This window comes from Rhinolophus sinicus, chromosome 2, assembly GCF_057876585.1.
Source record: "Rhinolophus sinicus isolate RSI-liver-muscle chromosome 2, RSI-T2T, whole genome shotgun sequence".
Classification (NCBI taxonomy): Eukaryota; Metazoa; Chordata; class Mammalia; order Chiroptera; family Rhinolophidae; genus Rhinolophus; species Rhinolophus sinicus.
In genome coordinates, this window is record NC_142502.1 from 42,523,836 (window position 1) to 42,545,327 (window position 21,492).

General features: G+C 38.9%; 1 protein-coding gene across 7 annotated transcripts in view; it reads left to right on the forward strand.

The window, feature by feature from the left end:
• Positions 1-2,000, forward strand: part of HS3ST5 (heparan sulfate-glucosamine 3-sulfotransferase 5) — a 250,976-nt gene extending 248,976 nt beyond the window's left edge. For all 7 annotated transcript variants that reach the window (XM_074333460.2, XM_088795502.1, XM_019742909.3 and 4 more), the window contains one exon: positions 282-2,000. In XM_074333460.2, the coding sequence (XP_074189561.1) occupies positions 282-1,212 (931 nt within the window). In that variant the 3' untranslated portion in view covers positions 1,213-2,000. The remainder of the gene's footprint in view (positions 1-281) is intronic.
• The last annotated feature ends 19,492 nt before the right edge of the window (positions 2,001-21,492 follow it).

The following is a 21,492-nucleotide window of genomic DNA, read 5'->3' on the forward strand; positions in this document are numbered from 1 at the left end:
TGTCCTGTACTGTGAACACAAGTACAGGCCGTAGTCAATTAAGTGCCTGGTGAATAAAAATTTTAAGGAACACTAATAAAAAAATCCCATCAATTATATGTGCTCCATTTAATACAGTGTTGCTTAAAATAAATTTCTCAAACATATGTTCATTATGGATTGCATCAGGCTGAGAAACAGTGGTTTTATTTATGCATTTAGTCTTACTCTGACTAGAGAATCAGGAAAAATGAGAAGTTAGTTGTAATGAACTTCTTAAAGCGTCTCTCTGTTACTTGCAGGCTACAACCCATTTGCCCCATTGAAGGCCGATTCGGAGCCCGTGGGCAGGCTGAATTCCCTCTCCGTGCCCTGCAGTTTAAGCGTGGCCTGCTGCACGAGTTCCGGAAGGGCAATGCTTCCAAGGAGCAGGTTCGCCTTCATGACCTGGTCCAACAGCTCCCCAAGGCCATTATCATTGGGGTGAGGAAAGGAGGTACGAGGGCCCTGCTTGAGATGCTGAATCTCCATCCGGCAGTGGTCAAAGCCTCTCAAGAAATCCACTTTTTTGACAATGATGAGAATTATGCCAAGGGGATTGAGTGGTATCGGAAAAAGATGCCTTTTTCCTACCCTCAGCAAATCACAATTGAAAAGAGCCCAGCATATTTTATCACAGAGGAGGTTCCGGAAAGGATTTACAAAATGAACTCATCCATCAAGTTGTTGATCATTGTCAGGGAACCAACCACAAGAGCTATTTCTGATTATACTCAGGTGCTAGAGGGGAAGGAGAGGAAGAATAAAACTTATTACAAGTTTGAGAAGCTGGCAATTGACCCTAATACCTGCGAAGTGAACACAAAATACAAAGCGGTAAGGACCAGCATCTACACCAAACATCTGGAAAGATGGCTGAAATACTTTCCAATCGAGCAATTTCACATTGTCGATGGAGATCGCCTCATCACGGAACCTCTGCCAGAACTTCAGCTCGTAGAGAAGTTCCTAAATCTTCCCCCAAGAATAAGTCAATACAATTTATATTTCAATGCTACCAGAGGGTTTTACTGCTTGAGATTTAACATTATCTTTAATAAGTGCCTGGCTGGCAGCAAGGGGCGCATTCATCCAGAGGTGGACCCCTCTGTCATTACCAAATTGCGCAAATTCTTTCACCCTTTTAATCAAAAATTTTACCAGATCACTGGGAGGACATTGAACTGGCCCTAAAATAATGTCACACAACACTATGTGTTGTGCCTGGAGACACACAGTGTCTCCTCTAGATTAAAATATGCACTTTTCCTAGACACAACTATACAAGTCGTTTTTCCATGTATACTTGTACATACTCAGTGTGTGACCAAATATAAGATCAGTTCCTTTTCTACTGAAAATTTACAAAAAACAATTTGCTGTCTGCATAGTTGCATCTTTTAAGCTATTTACTGAAAGAAGAGGTGATGGTATTAGGGGAAAGTGACTTCAGCTATTTTCAAAGAGTCTTCCTTTGAGTCAGAATTTGTCACCCGCCATTTTCATAGATTTAAGCCAAAAGATTAATGTGTGAAAATGTACCAATGGCTTTGAAGCTTCAGGAAGCAGAGGATTCAGTTATGCATTCTTTTCTGGGGGAAAGCTGGCTCTTTAATTCAGATGCTGAATTGGTGCCATGAAAACAGAAAATACTATTTTCTTATGATTTAAAAGAATGTCTTCTCTCATAAAATTGACATTGTTCCAAAGTTCCTGTGGTGATTTTGCACTATTGTTTTCTCGTATAGACCATGGTGTCACTTGTAGCATGTCAATAACACATTGGAAAGTCACGTCCTTTTACTTCCATGTTCTATGTCAACAAAGAGAAATGTCATGTACATATGTATATTATTGTAAATACTGGTTTCACACTAAGTAATTCTATTTTGTAAACTGAATATGGCTATTTAATTTATTGTGAGAATTAAATTTATTGTGGTATTTAAAAATGGAATGGATTAAAATTACTCTATGTGCAACTTTTTTTTTTTTTTTTACTTATTTTGTTTTATGTGTCCCCTGCTGGATCCCAAAATTGAAGTTGTTTATGTGCATATGAGCACACCTGGAAACATGCACTTCTCCATTGGATTTTTGTACCCTTGTGAAAATGTATTTACGAAGTGAGGCTGAGTATATTAAAAAAATAAAACTCAACCATCTGGAAATCTAGTATAATAGCCACCTCAAAGAACACGAGCGCTGCTCTGCTACAACTCTATGACAATTAATTTACTTGTAGTTGCTGCTGTGCCAGAAGAGAGACAAGAAATACTTTAATATAATCAAGGCATAGAAGAATCTCAATTTTATTTCAACCTCTAATCAGAGTCAGACCAGTAGAGAAACTGAATAAAATAAGATTAGAAAACTTGTGTGGCCTCTGTACTGAAAGTTGCTGATGCTTCAAAACTGAATGCAAACTCTCAGAACTCCATCTTTGAGATGAAAATATTATCAATCTGCTCAGAAATGATCAAATTGAATAGCGTTGTTATTACTAACATAAACATATGGCTCATATTTCCATCCAGAGACATTAATGCTAAATTGGGTGCTTGCTAACATCAGATACACTATAGTATGCTTAAATATAATTCAGAAAACCACGGAAAGAGGTATCGGGGGAAAAAAAACAAAAAAATAGGATTTTTCCCAATCATGATTGCCTATCCAGTGGAAGATGTTTGAGAGACTTTAGTTCAGTATCACATTGAGCATGGCTAGCGAAATCAGCAAATTACAACAGATTCCCTTTTGATTATAATAAGTGTTGATTTTCTCCAGGAGTTGTTTACCCTGTCCAGTGATTTCATGGTGAACTTTTTTACAAGTAAAAAGCCCTTTCCCCTCCAATGTCGGTGTGTATTGCTTCTCAAGCTACAGGCTTGGTAATCATCTCTGCTGTTTCAATTAGCAGTGATGCTGTTCTCTCAGCATGGAGCAAGCACACGCTGTCAGGCCAGCTTCTTGCTCACTGTGCAATGACTCCGGAGTGAGAGTCTCAGGTCTAAATGTCAATCACTTCTCCCTTAAGCCATGAATGAAATCAAACATAAGGAATCTGTCATCAGATTTCCCTGTGCCTCAACTCTCAAATAACCATCAGAGGAAACTCTCTGAATATTACATTCAAGGATATAATCACATATTATCATTAGTTTTATTATAACTATTCCTATAGCACTATACGACTAATAAGTTTTATGCCAGTAACTGTCAAATTATGCCCCTTTGGAACACTGATGTTTCAGAAACTCAGCGTAGGTATTCCACCAGTAAAACTGAAAAATAACAATCTTTTTCTAGACTCACAGAGGAATTTTAATTTCATTAAAATAATGAATAGAAGTGTCTCAGTGATAATCTCTTACATTCCAGTTTTCTTAAACTTTACTACTGCTACCAACTGTATATCAGAGTTTATTCTAAGATTCTATTAGGCTTATGTTGATTCTTATAATTTGGTATTTTTTAGCTCAATAAGCCAGTATTTCTTCATCATTCAGAAAAAAGCGCTGTGATTTCTAGGTGTTCCACGTCCTAAATAAGTTTGAGAATTGTTTGAAACCTTGGAGCCTCCCCACAGAGAACTAAAGCAGGAAGTCTGGCCTGGGAAGATGGTTTTGGAGGCAGGTTTCATTTCACTAGAAAACAACAACAACAACAACAAAACAACCTCAGCTACTGCTAACTGAGCTAGGTAGAGAGAAATAAAAATCCTATGACTTAACATACTTCCACTGGAGGTTTGAAACTTCCTTGTTTAGAAAAATGTTTCCTGTTGTCATCAAACAGGCAATGGACCTCTAAAGGAATTTTCAGGTCATTATAATAGCCCCACTAGGGCTCTCTTTAATAAGTGATTCCTTTTACATCGTGAAAACTTTGTATTCCTTCCGGAGGCTTAATGCCACCACACGGCTTTGTGAAACTGTTCTAGCTGCAAAAATGAAAAAAATGTTTAAGCAATGGTGAAGTTTCTGCTAGACCATAAAGCTGAAACTACATCATTTCAGAAGCCAGAGGATTCCAATTATAATTATACAAACAGGAATTAGAATCTCAAGAGAGTGAGAGAGACTAAGGAACAAAGGCATGTAAACACCTCATAATCACATCTGATCTTAGATTTGGTGTTTTTTGTGCCGATGGACCAGCAGGAGCAGTCATTATTAACTGCCAGTCCAGTTTCATTAAAGCTGATGGAGCCTCCTGAGAGCACTGCTTGAGGTGCTGCCCCTGGTACAAGGGCCCAGCTAGAAGATAAGCCCAGGGACCTGGGGGGGAACATTACTGGGAACCTGGAGGTGTGTTGCTGCTAAGGGATGGAGGACACTAAAAATAAGCACAGTCCATTCTTGCCAATAAGCTTTTGCTTTGTCCAATGAGCAGTTGGCTAAATAGGATTGCCTTTCTACGCCTAATTTGAGAATTTTCCAGGGATAAAAAATTTGAAATAATCATAAGTAGTGTCTTCCTGCTGAAGTTTTTTGTGCTCTTTCTGCATACTCAGCAGCCATTTTCCACCTAGGAAAATAGTCTACAGTTTAAGCAAAAAAAAGAAAACTTTGCTGAAAACAGTCCCCCTAAAAATGACTAAGTACAGCAAAATCTTAGCTGGCTAACAAGGTAAAAAATACAGAATATTTTAAAGCAAATTCATTGCAATTATTCCCTAGTAGACAAAGTGCCAAACTATACTCACAGTATATTGAAAAAATATCTAATTGTACCTGTTTTACTAAAAAGAAACCTCTTAGTTGGCTTTTTTTTTTTTTCCAAATTGGTGTTACTCAAGTATTTCAAAAACATTCTGTCCTCTTAAGTAGGTTACTGAGGTGCCCTAGCATCTGTTTATCAATTTTTATAGCAAACCTTTCTTTTATAGCTAGTGTAAGGATAAAATTTAGGCCAAAATATGACCATTTGGTAAGGTTCTAATAAATGGTGTCTTACGACATATCTCACAAAAACAATTTCTTGATCTTGTACACTTTTAAAGATTTCTCTCCAATTACATTTTATTGTACCTTTTAGGAATAAGAGTGCCATTTGATAATGATTAGAAATGGATTGGGGAATTGAAAAAGCAGAATTTAACTGATAGCAATATATATTTCCCATAGGAAGCCCCGATTGGCATTCCAAGAACAAATGTCTGTTATTTAAAGGCAGCTCAGTTGAAAAGCAATACCCTTTCAGTCATATTAAGTGGGCGGCATCATGCTTGCTACCTTACTCGGCTAGTTCTATCACTTTTGATCTTGTGAACTATATCAGTCTCCAGATCTTGTGGAGCTGTTGGTAAAATGGTTTATTGTTTCTAAAAGTACACGTCCTCCTCCTTTAAAAACAGTTCACCAAAAAGGTGAATCACTCCCAATAGGCTGATAACACCATTTCAATGCCCTACCTCGGGCTCACCTCCAACATTTATAAATGCACACGATTCTGCTTTGCATTTCCTTTACTTTAATGACACCAGAGAAGAATCTCTAAGGCCAACTGCAAAACTTCCTGCCAGAGCTTCTGTTTCTTTGGTAAGACCACACTGAAAGTCACCTAAAGGTTTGGACATAGACTATAAAATAACCTGTAATTGCTGTATGTCAGGTCATGTAACACTAGGTCCTGAAAATAAATGTAATGCAAACTCTTTAAAGGCAAGATCTTCCAGCAACACCAGATGACAGTGTCACCACACCAAGCAGAATCAATAGTATGAATGGGTGAGTCAAACTTCAGAAGCCAGAGGAGGGAACAACAAAATCACTCTGGAGGAGTCAGGAGGACTTCAATGAGATGATGCTTGAACTACCATGTTTCCCTGAAAATAAGACCTAGCTGGACCATCAGTTCTAATGCGCCTTTTGGAGCAAAAATTAACATAAGACTAGGTATTATATTATATTAGACCCAGTATTACATATTATATTATATTATATTATATTATATTATATTATATTATATTAAGACCCAGTCTTATTTTAATATAAGACCGGGTCTTATATTAATACTAATGTTAATATAGTTTGCTCCAAAATACTAATGTTTGCTCCAAAAGACGCATTAGAGATGATGGTCTGGCTAGGTCTTATTTTCAGGGAAACACAGTAAGCACAAGAAGATCATTGCATCTCATAAGGCAGACAAGCAGGAAAAGTATACTGCAGAATGATGAAAACAGTAGACTGAAAGCGTGAGGTGTGAAAGAGACTAGGAAGTCCAGCAAAGCTGGACCATAGATCACATGCAAGAGAATTTGAAAGATAAGAATGGAAACCCTGCCAGAGCTTCTCAGGCCTTCCGCAAGCCCTACCTGTCAGGCACACTCCATCACCTAGGATGAGGGGCCCCTGCTGGGTACCTAGGTCAGGCCTGCCTCCTTGGATCTGCACCCAGCTGATCCTTAGAAACTAAGGGTTTAAGAATGGAGAAGGGAAGTTATTCTAAAAAGTTTTCTTTCAAACAATTGGTGCCCATAGAATTAGTTTTCCTTCCCACCTTTCTTTACTCTTTGGTTCTCTCACTCTTCTCTTGCTGGCCAGTAGCACTGCTGCAGCTGATGGGATCCTTCATGTCTGGCTCATTTATACCCCAAGACTGAGGCAAGGATGTCTGTTCAGAGCCAGCTCTCTGTGTATGCAGACCATGGAAGAGTCATATTGCCCTCCTCCCACCAAGCTTCTCACTATAGGTCTACCCGGCCTGAAACTATATCGGGAGACATGGGAATCAGAAGAAAACTAAACACAACATTCTCCTGCAAGTAAGGTGTAATAATAGTGTTTTCAAGATCATCCAAGGAATATATTTATTTCATAGAAAACAAAAGAAATATAAGTTACATTTTCTGGGTTCAATGGACAAGTCAATTCATCCCTTCGCACTTCAGCTTCCTATTAAATAAAACAGGAGAATCAGAATAATGGATGTTTAAGTTCTTTCAATATGACATTGCACCACCAATAGATAAAAATGATTACTGGAGCATCTATCCTCGTGACATTAAACATCACAGAATCGGGGGCCTGAAGTTGGAGGAGTAAGGAAAGGTCAGACTCAGAGTTCTCTGCTGTTCTCATGCATAGGATCACTCCAAAAAGCTTTGTGTCTATGGTTTTTATTTATAGGAGATATTGTCACCATCTCTTTGTCACTGAACTGTCCTTCAATTCATCCTTATTCTCAGCTTTGAATTCCCTTTTACTGTTAACCCCTAATTAATTAACTTTTGCTGTGCAACCAACCATTCATAAATATCTCACTTAGCTCTGATTCTGTTACTCATCTGGGCAGTTCTTCTGGTCTGGCCCAGCTTGGCTCCACTCTGCTGGCCTCCCTCATGCACCTGTGGTTTCTGGTGGATCAACTGTTGATTGGATGATATAAAGTGGCCTCTCTGAAATGTTGCGTGGCTCGAGCTGCTACTTGGTTGGTGCCACTTGCCAATGTTTTGGTTGTTGGCTGAGTGACAACAGTGTCTGGGCCACAAGTGTCTGTCTCATCACTTAGTAGACTTGCCTGGGTTTCTTCACGTGGTAGTCAGAGGGGCGTAAAGAGTAGCAAGATAGGGCAAGTACCAGTGTGCAAGCACTTTTCAACCATCTGCTTGCATTATGTTTGCCTTTTCTCACTGATCAAAGTATGTCAAATGGCCAAGCCCAAGATGCATGTGAGAGGGGACTGTATAAGAGTGAATGCAGGCAAGGAAATCATTGTGGCCATTTTTCAAACAATCTGCCACACCTCGCAATCTTGATTCTATCATGGTGAAAATTATAATTATAGTAATAATTCACTAAACAACTTTATTTTCCTCAATTCCTAAAGAAACATAATGACAGTAAGAGGGTGGTTGGCAGAATAATGTCCTCCTCAAAGATATTTGCATTCCAATCTCAGGAACCTATGCATATGTTACCTCACATAGCAAAATGGACTTTGCAGATGTAAGAAAGTGGAGACCTTGAGATGGGAAGAGTTTCCTGGATTATCAGGATGGGCCCAATATAACCACAAGGGTCTTTAAAGTAGAAGACGGAAGAAGAAGAGGACAGCCAGAAGGATATTAGTAATGGAAGAATGTGTTGAGACTTCGGGGACCTTCACAGAGATGTGGCATTGTTGACTTTGAAGATGGAGGGAGGGAGGCCATAAAGCAAGGAATAAGAGCAGACTTCAGGAAGTGGATTTCCCTTAGAGTCTCCAGAAGAGAACACAGTCCTGCCGACACCTTGATTTTAGCCCAGTGAGAGTTGTGTTGGATTTCTAAACCTACAGAAATGGGAGATGCTAATAAGTTTGCGATGTCTTAAGCCACTAAGTGTGTAGTAATTCGTTAAATTAACCATAGCAAATGAATATAAGAAATAAGGGGAAAGAGAGTGTTTACAAAATGCTGTGTGTGTGATCAGCTTATGCTCCTTCATCATCAAAGGATGTGGGACAACAGCTATGAATCACAAAGGGAATTTCCAAACAAAGCAAGCAGAGTCCTAAAGGAAAGGCGCATCCCTACAAGTTCCCAAAGGTGGATGCAGGCAGAGTGACCCTCAAGGAGAAAACTGCCTGGTGATAGGACACAGAGCAAGCCTCATATATTCTGGGACAATTCCACTGAAGCTCAAAAAAACAGTTTTAATGGTAAACTGCAAATAAATTTATGGTGAGCTACAGATGACATGACATTTTTTAATATCTTTAACATTATGGTTTTTACTCTGAAAAGAGAAAACTTTTCAGGTCTTCTCCTAAGTTTATAGAATCTAGCTTTGATCCAGAAAATCTGAAGTCCCCAAAGATGGGAGCCAGGAGCCTTGGTCTTAGCCCAGATTGGTCCCAGGATCTCCTTCAAATGCCCTCGAAAACTGTCCTATGGACAAAAAGACATGAGTTCTGTCCCGGGATTAATGAAATTCAGAGGCATTTATTGATCACCTAGTATATCCATAGCTTCTGAAAGATCTATTAAACAATTACTAAAGGTCACCAGGAAAAACAAAATTAGAGGTCTGACCAGAATATAGCCCTCCAGAATTCCAGCCCACAGCCCCTTGTCAAGCAAAGTCTCTAAATATGTCTATTTATTATTTATGTCCGTTTACTTCCTAAAAGGATGCGTGGTGGCAATTTACTAATTAAAATTTGTTTCTAATCTCTTTCTAATCTTGTTTTATTGGCTGCATTTCAACCTTCCTGTATTTAATCAACCTCGAATAATAATGTGTATTAAATCTGTATAAAAATATGAATTAGCATTAAAATGAAAATGTACACACCTTTAGTGCACATATAATCCATATGGACATATTTGGACTTGTAAGCCTGCTGAAAGAAGCTAGTGATAAATGTTCATTATGGGACTAATCAAAATCATTCTTTTGTTAGCGATTACCTGTCAAATTTGCACAGCTGCCTTTTAAAAATTATATTCCAAAGGTGTTGCAGTCCAATCAAAGTGAATATATATTAAAAAAAGAAAGCCTCAATAAATTAATATTTCAAAAACATATCAATCAATCTGGAAACAAATGCTTTGATAAAAGAACATACTTGCATAATTGAAGTGTCACTACATAGAGTATAAGAAGTTTCGGTGTTAAAAAGACACATGTTTTGCTAGTTCCAGGATACTGAAGGTGCGTACATGGCAAGTATTAAACATGCCACCATTGTGTTCATGTGCACATGGATATGTGTGTGCGTGTGTGATTCTCGGCAATTCTGTAACAGTGTCTCATCCCCATGTGATGACCACCTTACTTTGGAGCTTGACCATCACCACAAGACTTCCGCCCTGGAATTAATTGTATGTTTCTGAAAGCACAATTAAATGTAAACATAAATTTAAAAACAAAGTGTTTACTTGGCATAATTATCTGTGTCTATAGTGTTTGAGGCACTAACATAAAAGAAGCATGATATTAGTAAGTAGACAAACCCACGCCTAAAACTCTGAGAGCATGGAATTGATAACTCTCTCTGGGATCCTGAAATGTCCTGGGAAACTCTACACGGAAGATCCAAGCATCACGTAAAACAAAAGGTGTTTGAGGTGAGGGGTCAGAATTATCTGACGCTTGGCTTTACACCAGCAGCCACCTCATGGGAAAGACTGCGAAGGGAGCAGACACTACTGAACATTATCTGTGTTTATCCCCACAGACAACCCAGCTGAATTCAGCCACACAAACCCTTATTTTGGATGGAGTTTGTTAAAATTGGTCAAATTATTGGTTACTATGTGATCACTCTCAAAAAAGTTACTTCAATTTCTCCTTTAAACAATTGTCTTTGAAATATTTGGATAAAGAATTTAAAAATTCTTTCGGTGAAATTAATTCTTTTTTAATTCCTTGGCTGGCTCGTGCCCCCCATGAGTCCCAGTCCCTGTAACATGCTCCCAATGCAGTCCCAGGAGTCCCCTTAGCTTTGCTGACACACAAGCCAGCCAGCGCCATGGGGCACCTGTCAGGTGTAGCTCTCTCAGTACCACAGACAACTCTGCTGGGCAGTGTGGCTTCCCCAGCTGGCATTGCCACAGCTTCCACATTCTCAAAGACCTATGATAATATATGTATAGGTGTGTGGCGGGGCTGTGGGGATGAGTAGGGGTATCCCTTCTCTCCTTATGTTATATACTCCCTTCTAAAAAGTACCAAAACCATCCTATGGAAATATCAACAAAGCCGATCTTTCTACTCCTATGTTCAAAATCCACCCTCTCCATAGGGCCAGGCTGAGACAGAAGACAAATCTGAGTATTGGACACCATGGTAAACTCAGAATCTCATGATAGGTATTCAATAAACATTTGTGGATTGAATGAACAAATCACTCTTTCATTATAATGATGAAGTCTTTACTGCTAGATTAAACTTGTCTACCTTTTTCTTTCTTTCCTTGGAGTGAGTTCTCTACGAGGAGATTCTAAGGTCTTTTATGCAAATAGACCTCTAGTGGCCAACCCAGGAAACAGCCAGACACGTCTTCCAGCAGTGGACGTGGTGCAGGCTTTTGCTGGGCTCCCGAATGCCCATTATGCTTTTAATGCATTGCAAGATACAAATGCTGAGAACCAAGGGCTAGCTTCAAACTTGCTCTACAAAGACCTTCTCATGCCAGATTCTAGTGGCACAGTTGAAATCACTTCACTCCTTTATGCCTCATGATATATAACAGTGAGGCAGTAGATGTCAACTTCTATTTATGTAAGAGTCCTGGCCCCTCAATAACATGGATCCCTAAATTTTCTGTTAAATTTTACATTTAATTAAGCATTAACTAAAATTGTGAATTTCAAAAATAATGATCAAAACAAAGTAATTGCCACTTTCATCATAGTATAAACCATGTTCTGAAAATCACTGTTTAGGGTTTTACAATATTAAAGTTCACTGATGGTATAGAGGTAGAGCTCATTGTTGTTGTCAATTATGCTTGCCTTCTATCTCTTTTGCATGTTAATATATCTTAGCCTGAGAAACTGCATACACGATCTGCTAGACTCAAAGAGAAGCAGACCATTCAAAGTTCACAAGGACAGAGGAAAATAACAAGGATCTATATATATACATTAATTCCCCAGACCTAGAATAAGAGAAACACCCATTTTTATTTGCTTTGACAAATTTAGGAAATCATTTGGTATTAAAGAATGATTAAAGCTAGTTATTATTTGATTAAGGCTCTGTATGTACAAATGAAATAACCAGACTATGGGTGATCCACTTATTTCTAGTCTCTAATGGTGGAAATACCTGCAAATTGAAATTGTCATTCTATGAGTCTAGTTATTACATCTCAGTTGATTGGTTACATCATATAGACACAAAAAAATCTTTTAGGAATGTATTTTGATGCATGAATGATTTGGGAAAATTCACCAAATGAAGAGGCAACAGCTGTGAATGGATGAAAAATCTGACCTGAAAATCCACCCAAGGCAATAGAGTGACATCTGTCAGGGCACGATGGATAATATGGTTAACATCTACTCCCTGGGCTGCTTATTTCAGAATCTCACAGGTAATTCTGGCAGAGGCTCAAAAGAAATGTTTATGTCAGTTCTGATCCCTCATATTACAGATATGCAGTCCAGGTTGAGAGCCACTATTCTCCATAATAAACTGCAGGTGTTGATTTTATTGTCTTAGTAAACTCAGCATAATTAAGAAAACAGTGTCTTTGTTTGACATTTCTTCTCTATGGTAAGCAACTTTAGAGCAAGTGTTATGTCATACACCTTCCCTATCCATGCAGGCGCTAGGCTCACACGTTACACTATAGTAAAAGATTATTTAAAAAAAAAAGTGAATAAAAAAGCTTGACTATTTATTTGTTTAAATAATATGAAGAATTTCTAAAGTTTATTATTTGTTTAAAAATAGCTTCTGACGCATAATATTGTTCAGAGACCACCAAATATGGATGATTTTAGACACATATATTTAGTGTAGGGGGTACACAAGGAGGGCCATTTGCTCCAAGCCTCACACTGACAAAAAGGTCAAAGTTAGACTGGTGACACTATCTCCCAATAAGATTAGACTGCTGTCCCTGAAAAGCTCTGACACATACACACATGTTCACACATCTCATTTTATAATACACCCAAAACCTCATAAAATGGTGGTAGGCCCCTTGACCTCTGAGAGGGAACAGACGTCTGGACCTACCCTCATTCATGACAGGATTAGCAGGATGGAAGGGGTGTCCCTTCAACGTATTCACTTTGCTTGTTCTTGTCAATTCGGTTGAGAAACAATAGCATGGGACCCACAGGTCTGTGCTTCGAGAAGGCGCTTCGGAACAGAACAAGTGCTGGCTAACAGGAGAAAAAGTTCAGGAACACTAATCCATATCCCCGTGGGAATGCTCGGCTTTCAATATTCCTTTTGAAAAACCTGGCTTCTCTAGTAAGTTGCCATACTCCAAGAGGAATTAAGCTTGAAAGAGAACAACTTCAAAAGCCAAATTGAAAAGACCAGACCTAAGGCTGTGAAGGGCATTCCAAAGAGAGGCGGGTTTAACTCAGCTTTCAAAACATGTCCCACCACTTTGAAAGCTTCTGACACTTTCATTGTTGCTGAAAATTTTCTCACCTGTGACATCTTTCATCGGAAAACCACGAAATACCAACAATCTCTCTCCAGGTGAAATAGGGGGCAAATGTGAAAGTAAGTAGAAGTAACTTGTTGCTTATTCTACTCCTGCTTGAGCCTAACAAAACATCTCTAAAACAGTTGCTTGAGCCTTACTTATCTGACTGTAAATTACCATGGTACACATTCTACTGTAAGTGGAACTGAGGCCCCAAACATGTGGCCCCAACAGGAAGCAATGGTCTGGACAGGTTGCCAGAAATGTAACTCCATGACCTATTTGCCAGGAATGGCCAAAAAAACAGAAGGAAAAAATGGGAAATAAGAATAAAAGGTGTAAATACATGTCTCAACACTTATATTTGTGACTTTTTCAGGCTACTTCCTTTACCCAGAATCCCATTACCTTACATTTACCTGGGCAACCTCTGCTGACCCTTCAAGGCTCAACTGAGAATCACTGCAGTCACTATTATGTGCCAGGCTTAGTATTAGGCACAAGGAACATGAAAGTGCGTGATAAAAGATGCCTACCCTCAAGGAGGTGTGTGCCAGGCTACCAGTGGGCGCAACAAACAATGTACAAGGAAAGAGAATATCCTAACCTCATGGCTTGGCTACTGGGCACAAAGAATGCAACAGTGCACAACATGCGACACCTAACCCAAGGAGGTGTGCACCAGACTCCATGCTAGGCAAATGGACACCCGTGCATGAGACCTACCCACAAGGAGCTGGGAGCTGGCTGAGTACTGAGGATGAGGAACTGGACAGTGCATGATGCTAGATGCCTGCCCACCAGAAGCTGCATGCCAGGCTCAGTGCTGGACACAAGTAGCATGGCAACGCAGAATACAATGTGCTCACCCGGAGGGAACTGAAGTCCAGGCTCAGTGAACACAAGGAATGTAGCAGTGCACAATCCAAGGACCCTGCTCATGTGTCAGGCTCCACAGGTGTCAGGCTCAACATGGGCACAACAAACATGGCAATGCACAATGCAATGTGCCCACCCTCAAGGAACTGCCTTCCTTATACCCCCTGGCCTGGTCATTGCTTCTATAACCTCCATTTACACCCTGATAAAGGTCACTTTTTGAGTTAAATATTTTTAGTGTCTATTTTCTCCATGGACAAGAAGCATTTTGAGGGCATCAATTATAATTTGTTTGTGTTTGTATGCCAACCCTAAGCACAGTGACCTCAAAACACCAAAACCACTACCACCAGTGACAACATAGATATATGTGGCACTGAACCAAATTACTAAATTTCAGCTCCTGTGTGAATGAGATTTCAAGGAAAAATTTTCTTTGCTATATTCATCAGTATTGACACATGATATGGGTCTGTAGTTCTGTTTTTATTTGGCTTACATATCAGTGCTAAACTTGTTTCACAGATGGAATTAGGAATTTTCCTTCCTCTTCAGGACTGTAGAACAGATATCAGCACATTTTTTTCTATAATGGGTGATGATAAATGACAGTAAATTTTTTTAGGCTTTGAGGTCCATATGGTCTCTATTGCAACTAGTCAACTTTGCACAAAAGCAGCCATAGAACAATAAGAAAACAAGTGAGTGTAATCATGTGACTGTCCAATTAATCTTCACATATAAAAGCAGGTGGCAGTGTGCCAGATTTGATCTGTGGGCCTTGGTTTGCTGACACCTGCTCTGGTGTCTGGATAATTTATAGAGCATGAGGACCATGTGGTCTTTGAAGGCTTGGTAGCCGTGCCCCTGTACCTGATCTTAGTGGATAAAACTTTGGTGTTTCCCCATTAAATAAGATCACAAGCTATTGCAGGTTCATCTTGTATTTTCCCTGTCCCAATGCTGGAACAACACGCTTCTCCAAGGAACCAGTAATATACGGTTTTATTTATAGAGGGTTTATAGTATGTTTTAATGTCTGTTAGAGCTCATTCCCTTTTACAGTTTTACTTGTTTCATAGTTTGTCACAAGAACTTTCCTGGTTCAGCCAACCACAGTGAAGACTAAGAGGGTGTGTGACTCAGAGGCAGATTTGCTGGCAAGGACAGGGGCCGGTGTGGGGACAGAGCCAGGAGTGTAGTTTCCAGGCTCTCGCCCTCACGTGGAAAGGTGCTCACTCAAGTAGTAAAAGGCCATCAACTGTGATTGCATGGCCATCAGCTGTAGCTAGTTGGCCGTCAGTTGTAACCAGTGAGTCACTGGCCACTAATATAACTGCCGTGGCTACGCTAGCAGAAGATGGGGACTAGCAAGAAGATAGTGGCTGAGCTAGCAAGAGGGGATTGCAGTTAGTATGGCGGATTGCAGCTAGCAAGTGAGGTTTGTTGGCAGAGAGAAGTGGATGGCAGGTTGCAGATATTGTGGCTCCTGCTTCCTGTGTCTCCAACCCAGCTGCCAGCGAGACTACAGTGGTGTGACTCCCCTATCTATGGCTCCGTGGGTGTTCCTTTTTGGCCTCACCATGTCCTGCATTCTTCTGTGGGGAGCGGGACCAGAGACCCCGCATGATACTGCATGACAGCCGGGAAGAGAAGACCCAGTCCAGCCGGCCAAATGTGGGCACTAATAGCTTCAGTGTGGCAATATTATGACCACGGGTCCTGGCATGCCCTCGGGCTGCTCGAGTGGCATAAGGCTTTGGCAGCAGTGAATCCAAGTGCAAGGGAAATCCTGAGGCCCACTCATGCTGGGTGTGTCCGGTAGCAAGGATCTGGTCCAGCCAGGCACGTTTGCTGTCCCTGCAGAAGAAGGTTGGCCTGGTAAGGACAAGGCAAAGGCCTAACTATAGAGGCTTAGGGTCCCAACACCAGGACCCCAGGAGCAACAGCAAGGGAGATCCCCTTGGCAGAGCTGCCAGGCATCTTAGGAGGAGACTGAAACCCGAGAATTAGGCCGAAGGTGAGTTACCAAACTTGGAGCTTAGGGCAGAGCTGGGTGAGGACTACATGGGACTTAGGCTGAACTCCAAATGTCCAGCTAGAGCTCCTAAATTCTCCTGTCCAGTGTCCTGATTAGTTACAGAGACTCCACGTGGAGTTAATTACTCTGGCTTTAAAGAAAGGAAAGAGAGAGACCTTAGAAATCATCAAGGTCAGACATGGGACTTTGAATCTAGGGGTTGTCCCTAATTAGCCAAATGACCTTAGGCAGGCACTTCCCTTTTCTGGTCTACCAAGGGAATGAAATGAGATTATGTTTAAGGCTCCTTCCACTTCTAAGAGGCTAATTAATTAACCTAGTTAAGAGCAATGGGGACTTTAAATTTCACCAGCACTTTCTGTGTGTCATGCACTCTGCCAGAAACTTTACATTCATTAAAGGGAAGAAAACTAATGTTTTTTGTTACCAGTAGTTTGTCGGTAAATGTTTAAAAACCAGGTCTCTTGGGCAGGGGAAGTACAAAAGCCCTTATTTGGAGCATTTGCCAATCTCTGTGGTACAAATACTCCCACCAGGGTTTCAAGTTACTACCATGTGGTCCCTGAGTGCAGAGTTGGGAATATGAAGGGGGAAACCATTATGTAGGATTTCCATCCTACAAATACAATAGATACAAATAGCCCCAGACCATAGATAACAATAAAATGTAATAAAATGATCAGAAAGTGATGTTTTGAGTAAATGTTACATTGTTTTTTATATAAATTACTTAATTGTAAATATATATAATTTTTAATAATGTCTGTGTTTAACAACTAGCTCTCAAAATTTCTGATAATTTATCAGTAAGTTCTTGAGAACTGATATGTGCCACCTGTAACACACTACTAGATTACTACTTATTGCCTACCAGGTGTCATGACTGTAAATTTATTTTTTTTAATTATTTTTTGCATAGTTTCAGGTATACAAAACTACATAATAATTAGACATTTATACTCCTCATAAAGTGATAACCCCCCCAATCTACTACCCCTCTGACATTGTACATAGCTGTTACTATACCATTAACTCTATACCCTATGCTGTACTTTACATTCCATAACTATATATATATATATATATATATATATATATATATATATATTTAATTATAGTTGACATTCAATATTATTCTACTCCAGCAGAGTGGTCAGGCTATGAAGTGATCCCCCTGATAAGTCCAGTACGCATCTGGCACCCTACATAATCTTTACAACATTATTGATTATTTTCCCCATACTGTATTTCATATCACTGTGACTATTTTGTGACTACCAGTTTGTACTTTCTAGTCCCTTCACCTTCTCCCTCATTCTCAGCCCCCTCCCATCTAGCAACCATCAGTTTTTTCTCTATATCTCTGAGTCTATTTCTGTTTTGTTTGCTCATTTATTCTGTTCTTTAGATTCCACATATAATTGAGATCATATAGTATTTATGTTTCTCAGTCTGACTTATTTCACTTAGCATAATATTCCCTAGGTCCATCTGTGTTGTTGCAAATGGTAAAATTTCATTCTTCTTTATGGCATAGTAATATTCCATTGTGTAAATGTACCATCATTTCTTTATTCAATCATCTATTGATGGGCATTTTGGTTCCATGTTTTGGCTAGTGTGAACAGCATTGCAATAAACATAGGGGTGCATGTATTATTTTTAATTAGTGTTTTGGATTTCTTTGGTTAAATACCCAGGAATGAAATTGCTGGATCATATGGTAGTTCTGTTTTTAATTTTTTGAGGAACCGCCATACTGATTTCCACAGTGGCTGCACAAATTTGCAATCCTGTTGGTGAACAGTGCACGAGGGTTCCCTTTTCTCCATATCCTCACCAACACTTATTGTTGATTTATTGATGATAGCCATTCTGACAGGAGTGAGGTGGTATCTCATTGTGGGTTTTTTGTTGTTGTTTTTTTTTTTTATTTCTCTAATGATTAGTGATGTTGAGCATCTTTTCATACATCTGTTGGCCATCTGATTGTCAATTTAGGTTGACATTAATCCTCACAGTAACCTTCTGAAAGAGTTATTATTTTACTTATGTATAAAAGGGTCTCAGAAAGGTTAAATGACTTGCCTGTTATTTAAACTATGGTTGTGTGACCTCCACCATCCCTATACTCTTATTATACCACACTGGTACTCATATTGCAAAAATTTGATGTTAAACTATTTTATTCTTTAAAAGAATAGTTTGTGTTCCATATAAACTGAGATCCTCTGAATTCAGTGAGTTTGTGAACACCAATGTTTCTTTGAGGTCATTGCCCCTGAGTCATTTTAGTTACAGAAAGTGCCATTAAACTGGGTAAGATGCCAGCGTTCGACAGAACTTGACCTGCATAATTTTCTAGAGGAGAATGATCTAGAACCAGTTACCTGGTAGGAAGTCATCCATCAGAAACACTGGAAAACACCTCAAACTCTTTTCTCATTTTCCTTTCGCTCCCTAAATTAATTCCGAATCAACAAAACTAATTCCTTTTTAATCAAGTCAATGTTTTGCACAATGAACCTAACGGTGAAGATCCGATAACATTTCAACCACTGTTTTCAACTAATTAACATGTTTTAGATTTGTTGCTGAAATTTTTGTGAGTTACTATTTTTTTCTTACAACATAACATGATGGTGTTTTCTTTCTCATAAGCAACATCACTGTAAAGTTACAATAGAAGTTCCTAAGAACAAAATTATTTTTAAAAATTAAGAATATATTATCCCTAAAGAAACAGGTTACAGAATAAATATGTTTCATAATTCAAAAAACAATGAGTGGATACTTACAAGGGAATATTTAAACCTCTAGATAATCTGCCTAAATGAATCAAAGGCAATTGTTCACAGTCCTGAGTGATCGATCTTACCAGGAGGGAGACACCAGAGTTGACTATATTAAGCAACACTAAACTTTATTTCAAATACTGACACTTCCATGAAAAATCATTTTGTCTGTCACTGGTTGGTTAAGTTATTCTCATCTGCTTTTACTGTAGAGTTATTTTAGGTCTTGGAAAGAAAGTAATATATGACTTTTAATTACAGCATCAATTTATGACAGTATTTTTCCCTTCATGTTTGCTTCAGGGACCACACAGGAAGCAAGCTCTAAAGAACTGCGTGCAGCCAAGAAGCCTGATCTGATATTGAATGTGTTTCCTCTTATCTTCACTGTTCCTGCTTTTCTGTCCCCTGCCGTCATTTACACCCTTTTATGTTCTCTCTCTGATTCTTTAATTTCCTCCCTCCTCTTCATTTCCCTCCTGGCATTCAGTAAGGGAGTGGATGGAAGAAAAGAAAGGAAAGTGGGTATGTGCCTCATGCTGGCACCTTGTGTAACCCATCATAGGAGCCCAGGGAATGAGTGACTGAAGGGACAGAAAGGACATTCGTGCAAGGGCCAGGGAACTGTTACTCTGTACCCATCTCATTCACGGTATGCTTTTATAGACAAGGTTTTTGGCATTAAAATAGAGGCCATATTGGAGGGATGGAGTGAGGAAAAGCTATAAAATAGAATAACAAAGCAGACTGGGACAAGAGTAGCTAAACATACATTGTGTGCCTCTCTTTTATTTTCAGTGTTGAACTGAAGTTTCAAATAAATTGAGTGTGGCCAGGCAAACTATATTATTAGGTTGGTGCAAAAGTAATTGCAGTGTTTGCAATTATTAACCTTTTAAACTGTAATTACTTTTGCACCAACCTAATATGTTGGTGTCTTTGGTATGACTGGGAAGGGTGTAAGATATACTGAACCAGGGAATAACCTAAGACAAAGTGAACTGATGCTGGATTTTGAAAGGAGATCTTCCATTTTTCTTAATATATTTGTGTACTTAAAAAAGGCTCACAAACAAATGTTTAGTAGTTTAAAGATGAGGTTCAGGAATGATTGCCCATGGAACTTTACCTATACAATGCTAAGTGGATTGGTCACCATTAAACATCTTCACAATGCTCCTTCCTGCGCCATAATAATAATACTACTAACAATAATTTAGAGTAATAATCACTAACATTGATTGAGTGCTTATTATGTGACAAGCACTGTTCTAAAGATTCTATATGCATTAATTCAAGTATTTCTCGCAACAATCCTATGCAATAGGGACTATTACCATCCTAACTTTATAGTAAACTGAAGTACAAAGAAATAATTCATCCAGTAGCTTTCTATTCTAAAAAAATAAACTCCAAATTCCTTAGGCTTCCAGTCAAAGTCCTCCATGATCAGGGCCCAAATACTTTTAAAAAATTAGATCTCACACCTAACTGAAAACAATAGTACTCAGTAGAACCTGCCAGATCTTCTGCTTCTTGACTGTAAATTCATGCCCACCTCTGTTCCCACCCAAGATATCCTCTTCTTTGCCCTTTGCCCACTTGAGTTCTCCCATCATACAAAACTCTACTCTAGTGCTAACTCTTCCATGCAGACATCTCTGACCATTCTCACCCAACGACTTTCACGCTTGCCAACAGTACCCTATAACTTCTCTTGACTTACTGTTTTATATTGCCATTTAAACATCCATATCAAAAGTCTGGTTCCTCCAACTGGAAGGCTAACTTTGTATAAATCATGCCTCCACAATGTCTAGCACAGCTCTGAGTACATAGTTATCCTCAATGCCTTTTTTGTAAAATTCATGTATTCTACAGCTTCTGCAAATCTTATTATTTTCATCAGAAATGCACTCTGTTCTTGGACCCATACCTCATACATACTTGGCATGAAAAATGCTCATACGCCTGAAAATTGCATCCACTTTGGTAAAAAGAATTGACAAGCTGCATCTATTAATCAGGATATTTGCTACCTCAAACTCATATTTGATTTTGTACTTTGTTTTCATATGCTATGAAAAATAGAATACTACAAAAAAATTCCCACTTTAAGCTAACTGATTAAGATAACACTGGGAATCCTCATAGCTTAGGGAAGAAACAAGAAATGAAATGATTTTTCTTTTAATAACATACAAGACCAAAGATAAGGCACATAGGTATAAGAAAAGCAAAGAGTCACACTTTACAGCATTATTTTTAATAACTTCAAAGATCCTTGGAGAAGAAAAAGTTATAAAAGTTAAAATGAGGAAAAAGAAGGATTTTTAAATGGCAGGTAAATTTGTAAGTTAGCAAGACTTTTCAGGATAGTAATTCACAGCTTTCTAAATGTGTTTAAATGAGGTGGAAACTGACAAAGCCGAATTATTTTGGAAAACTGGCCCAAAGCAGACAAAGAGCAGATGGGAGGATGATGACAGTAAACACATCACAGGCTACTTAACTCCAGTTTGGAGATGGACCATTAGGCTAAAGATGAGAAAGAAAAAGAAAATAAAAATGTTTGACTCAAAATGAAAGAAATAAACAAGCTAGCTGTGTACTCTGCTGTGCTCTGCCTGATTTTATTTCAAACTGCTC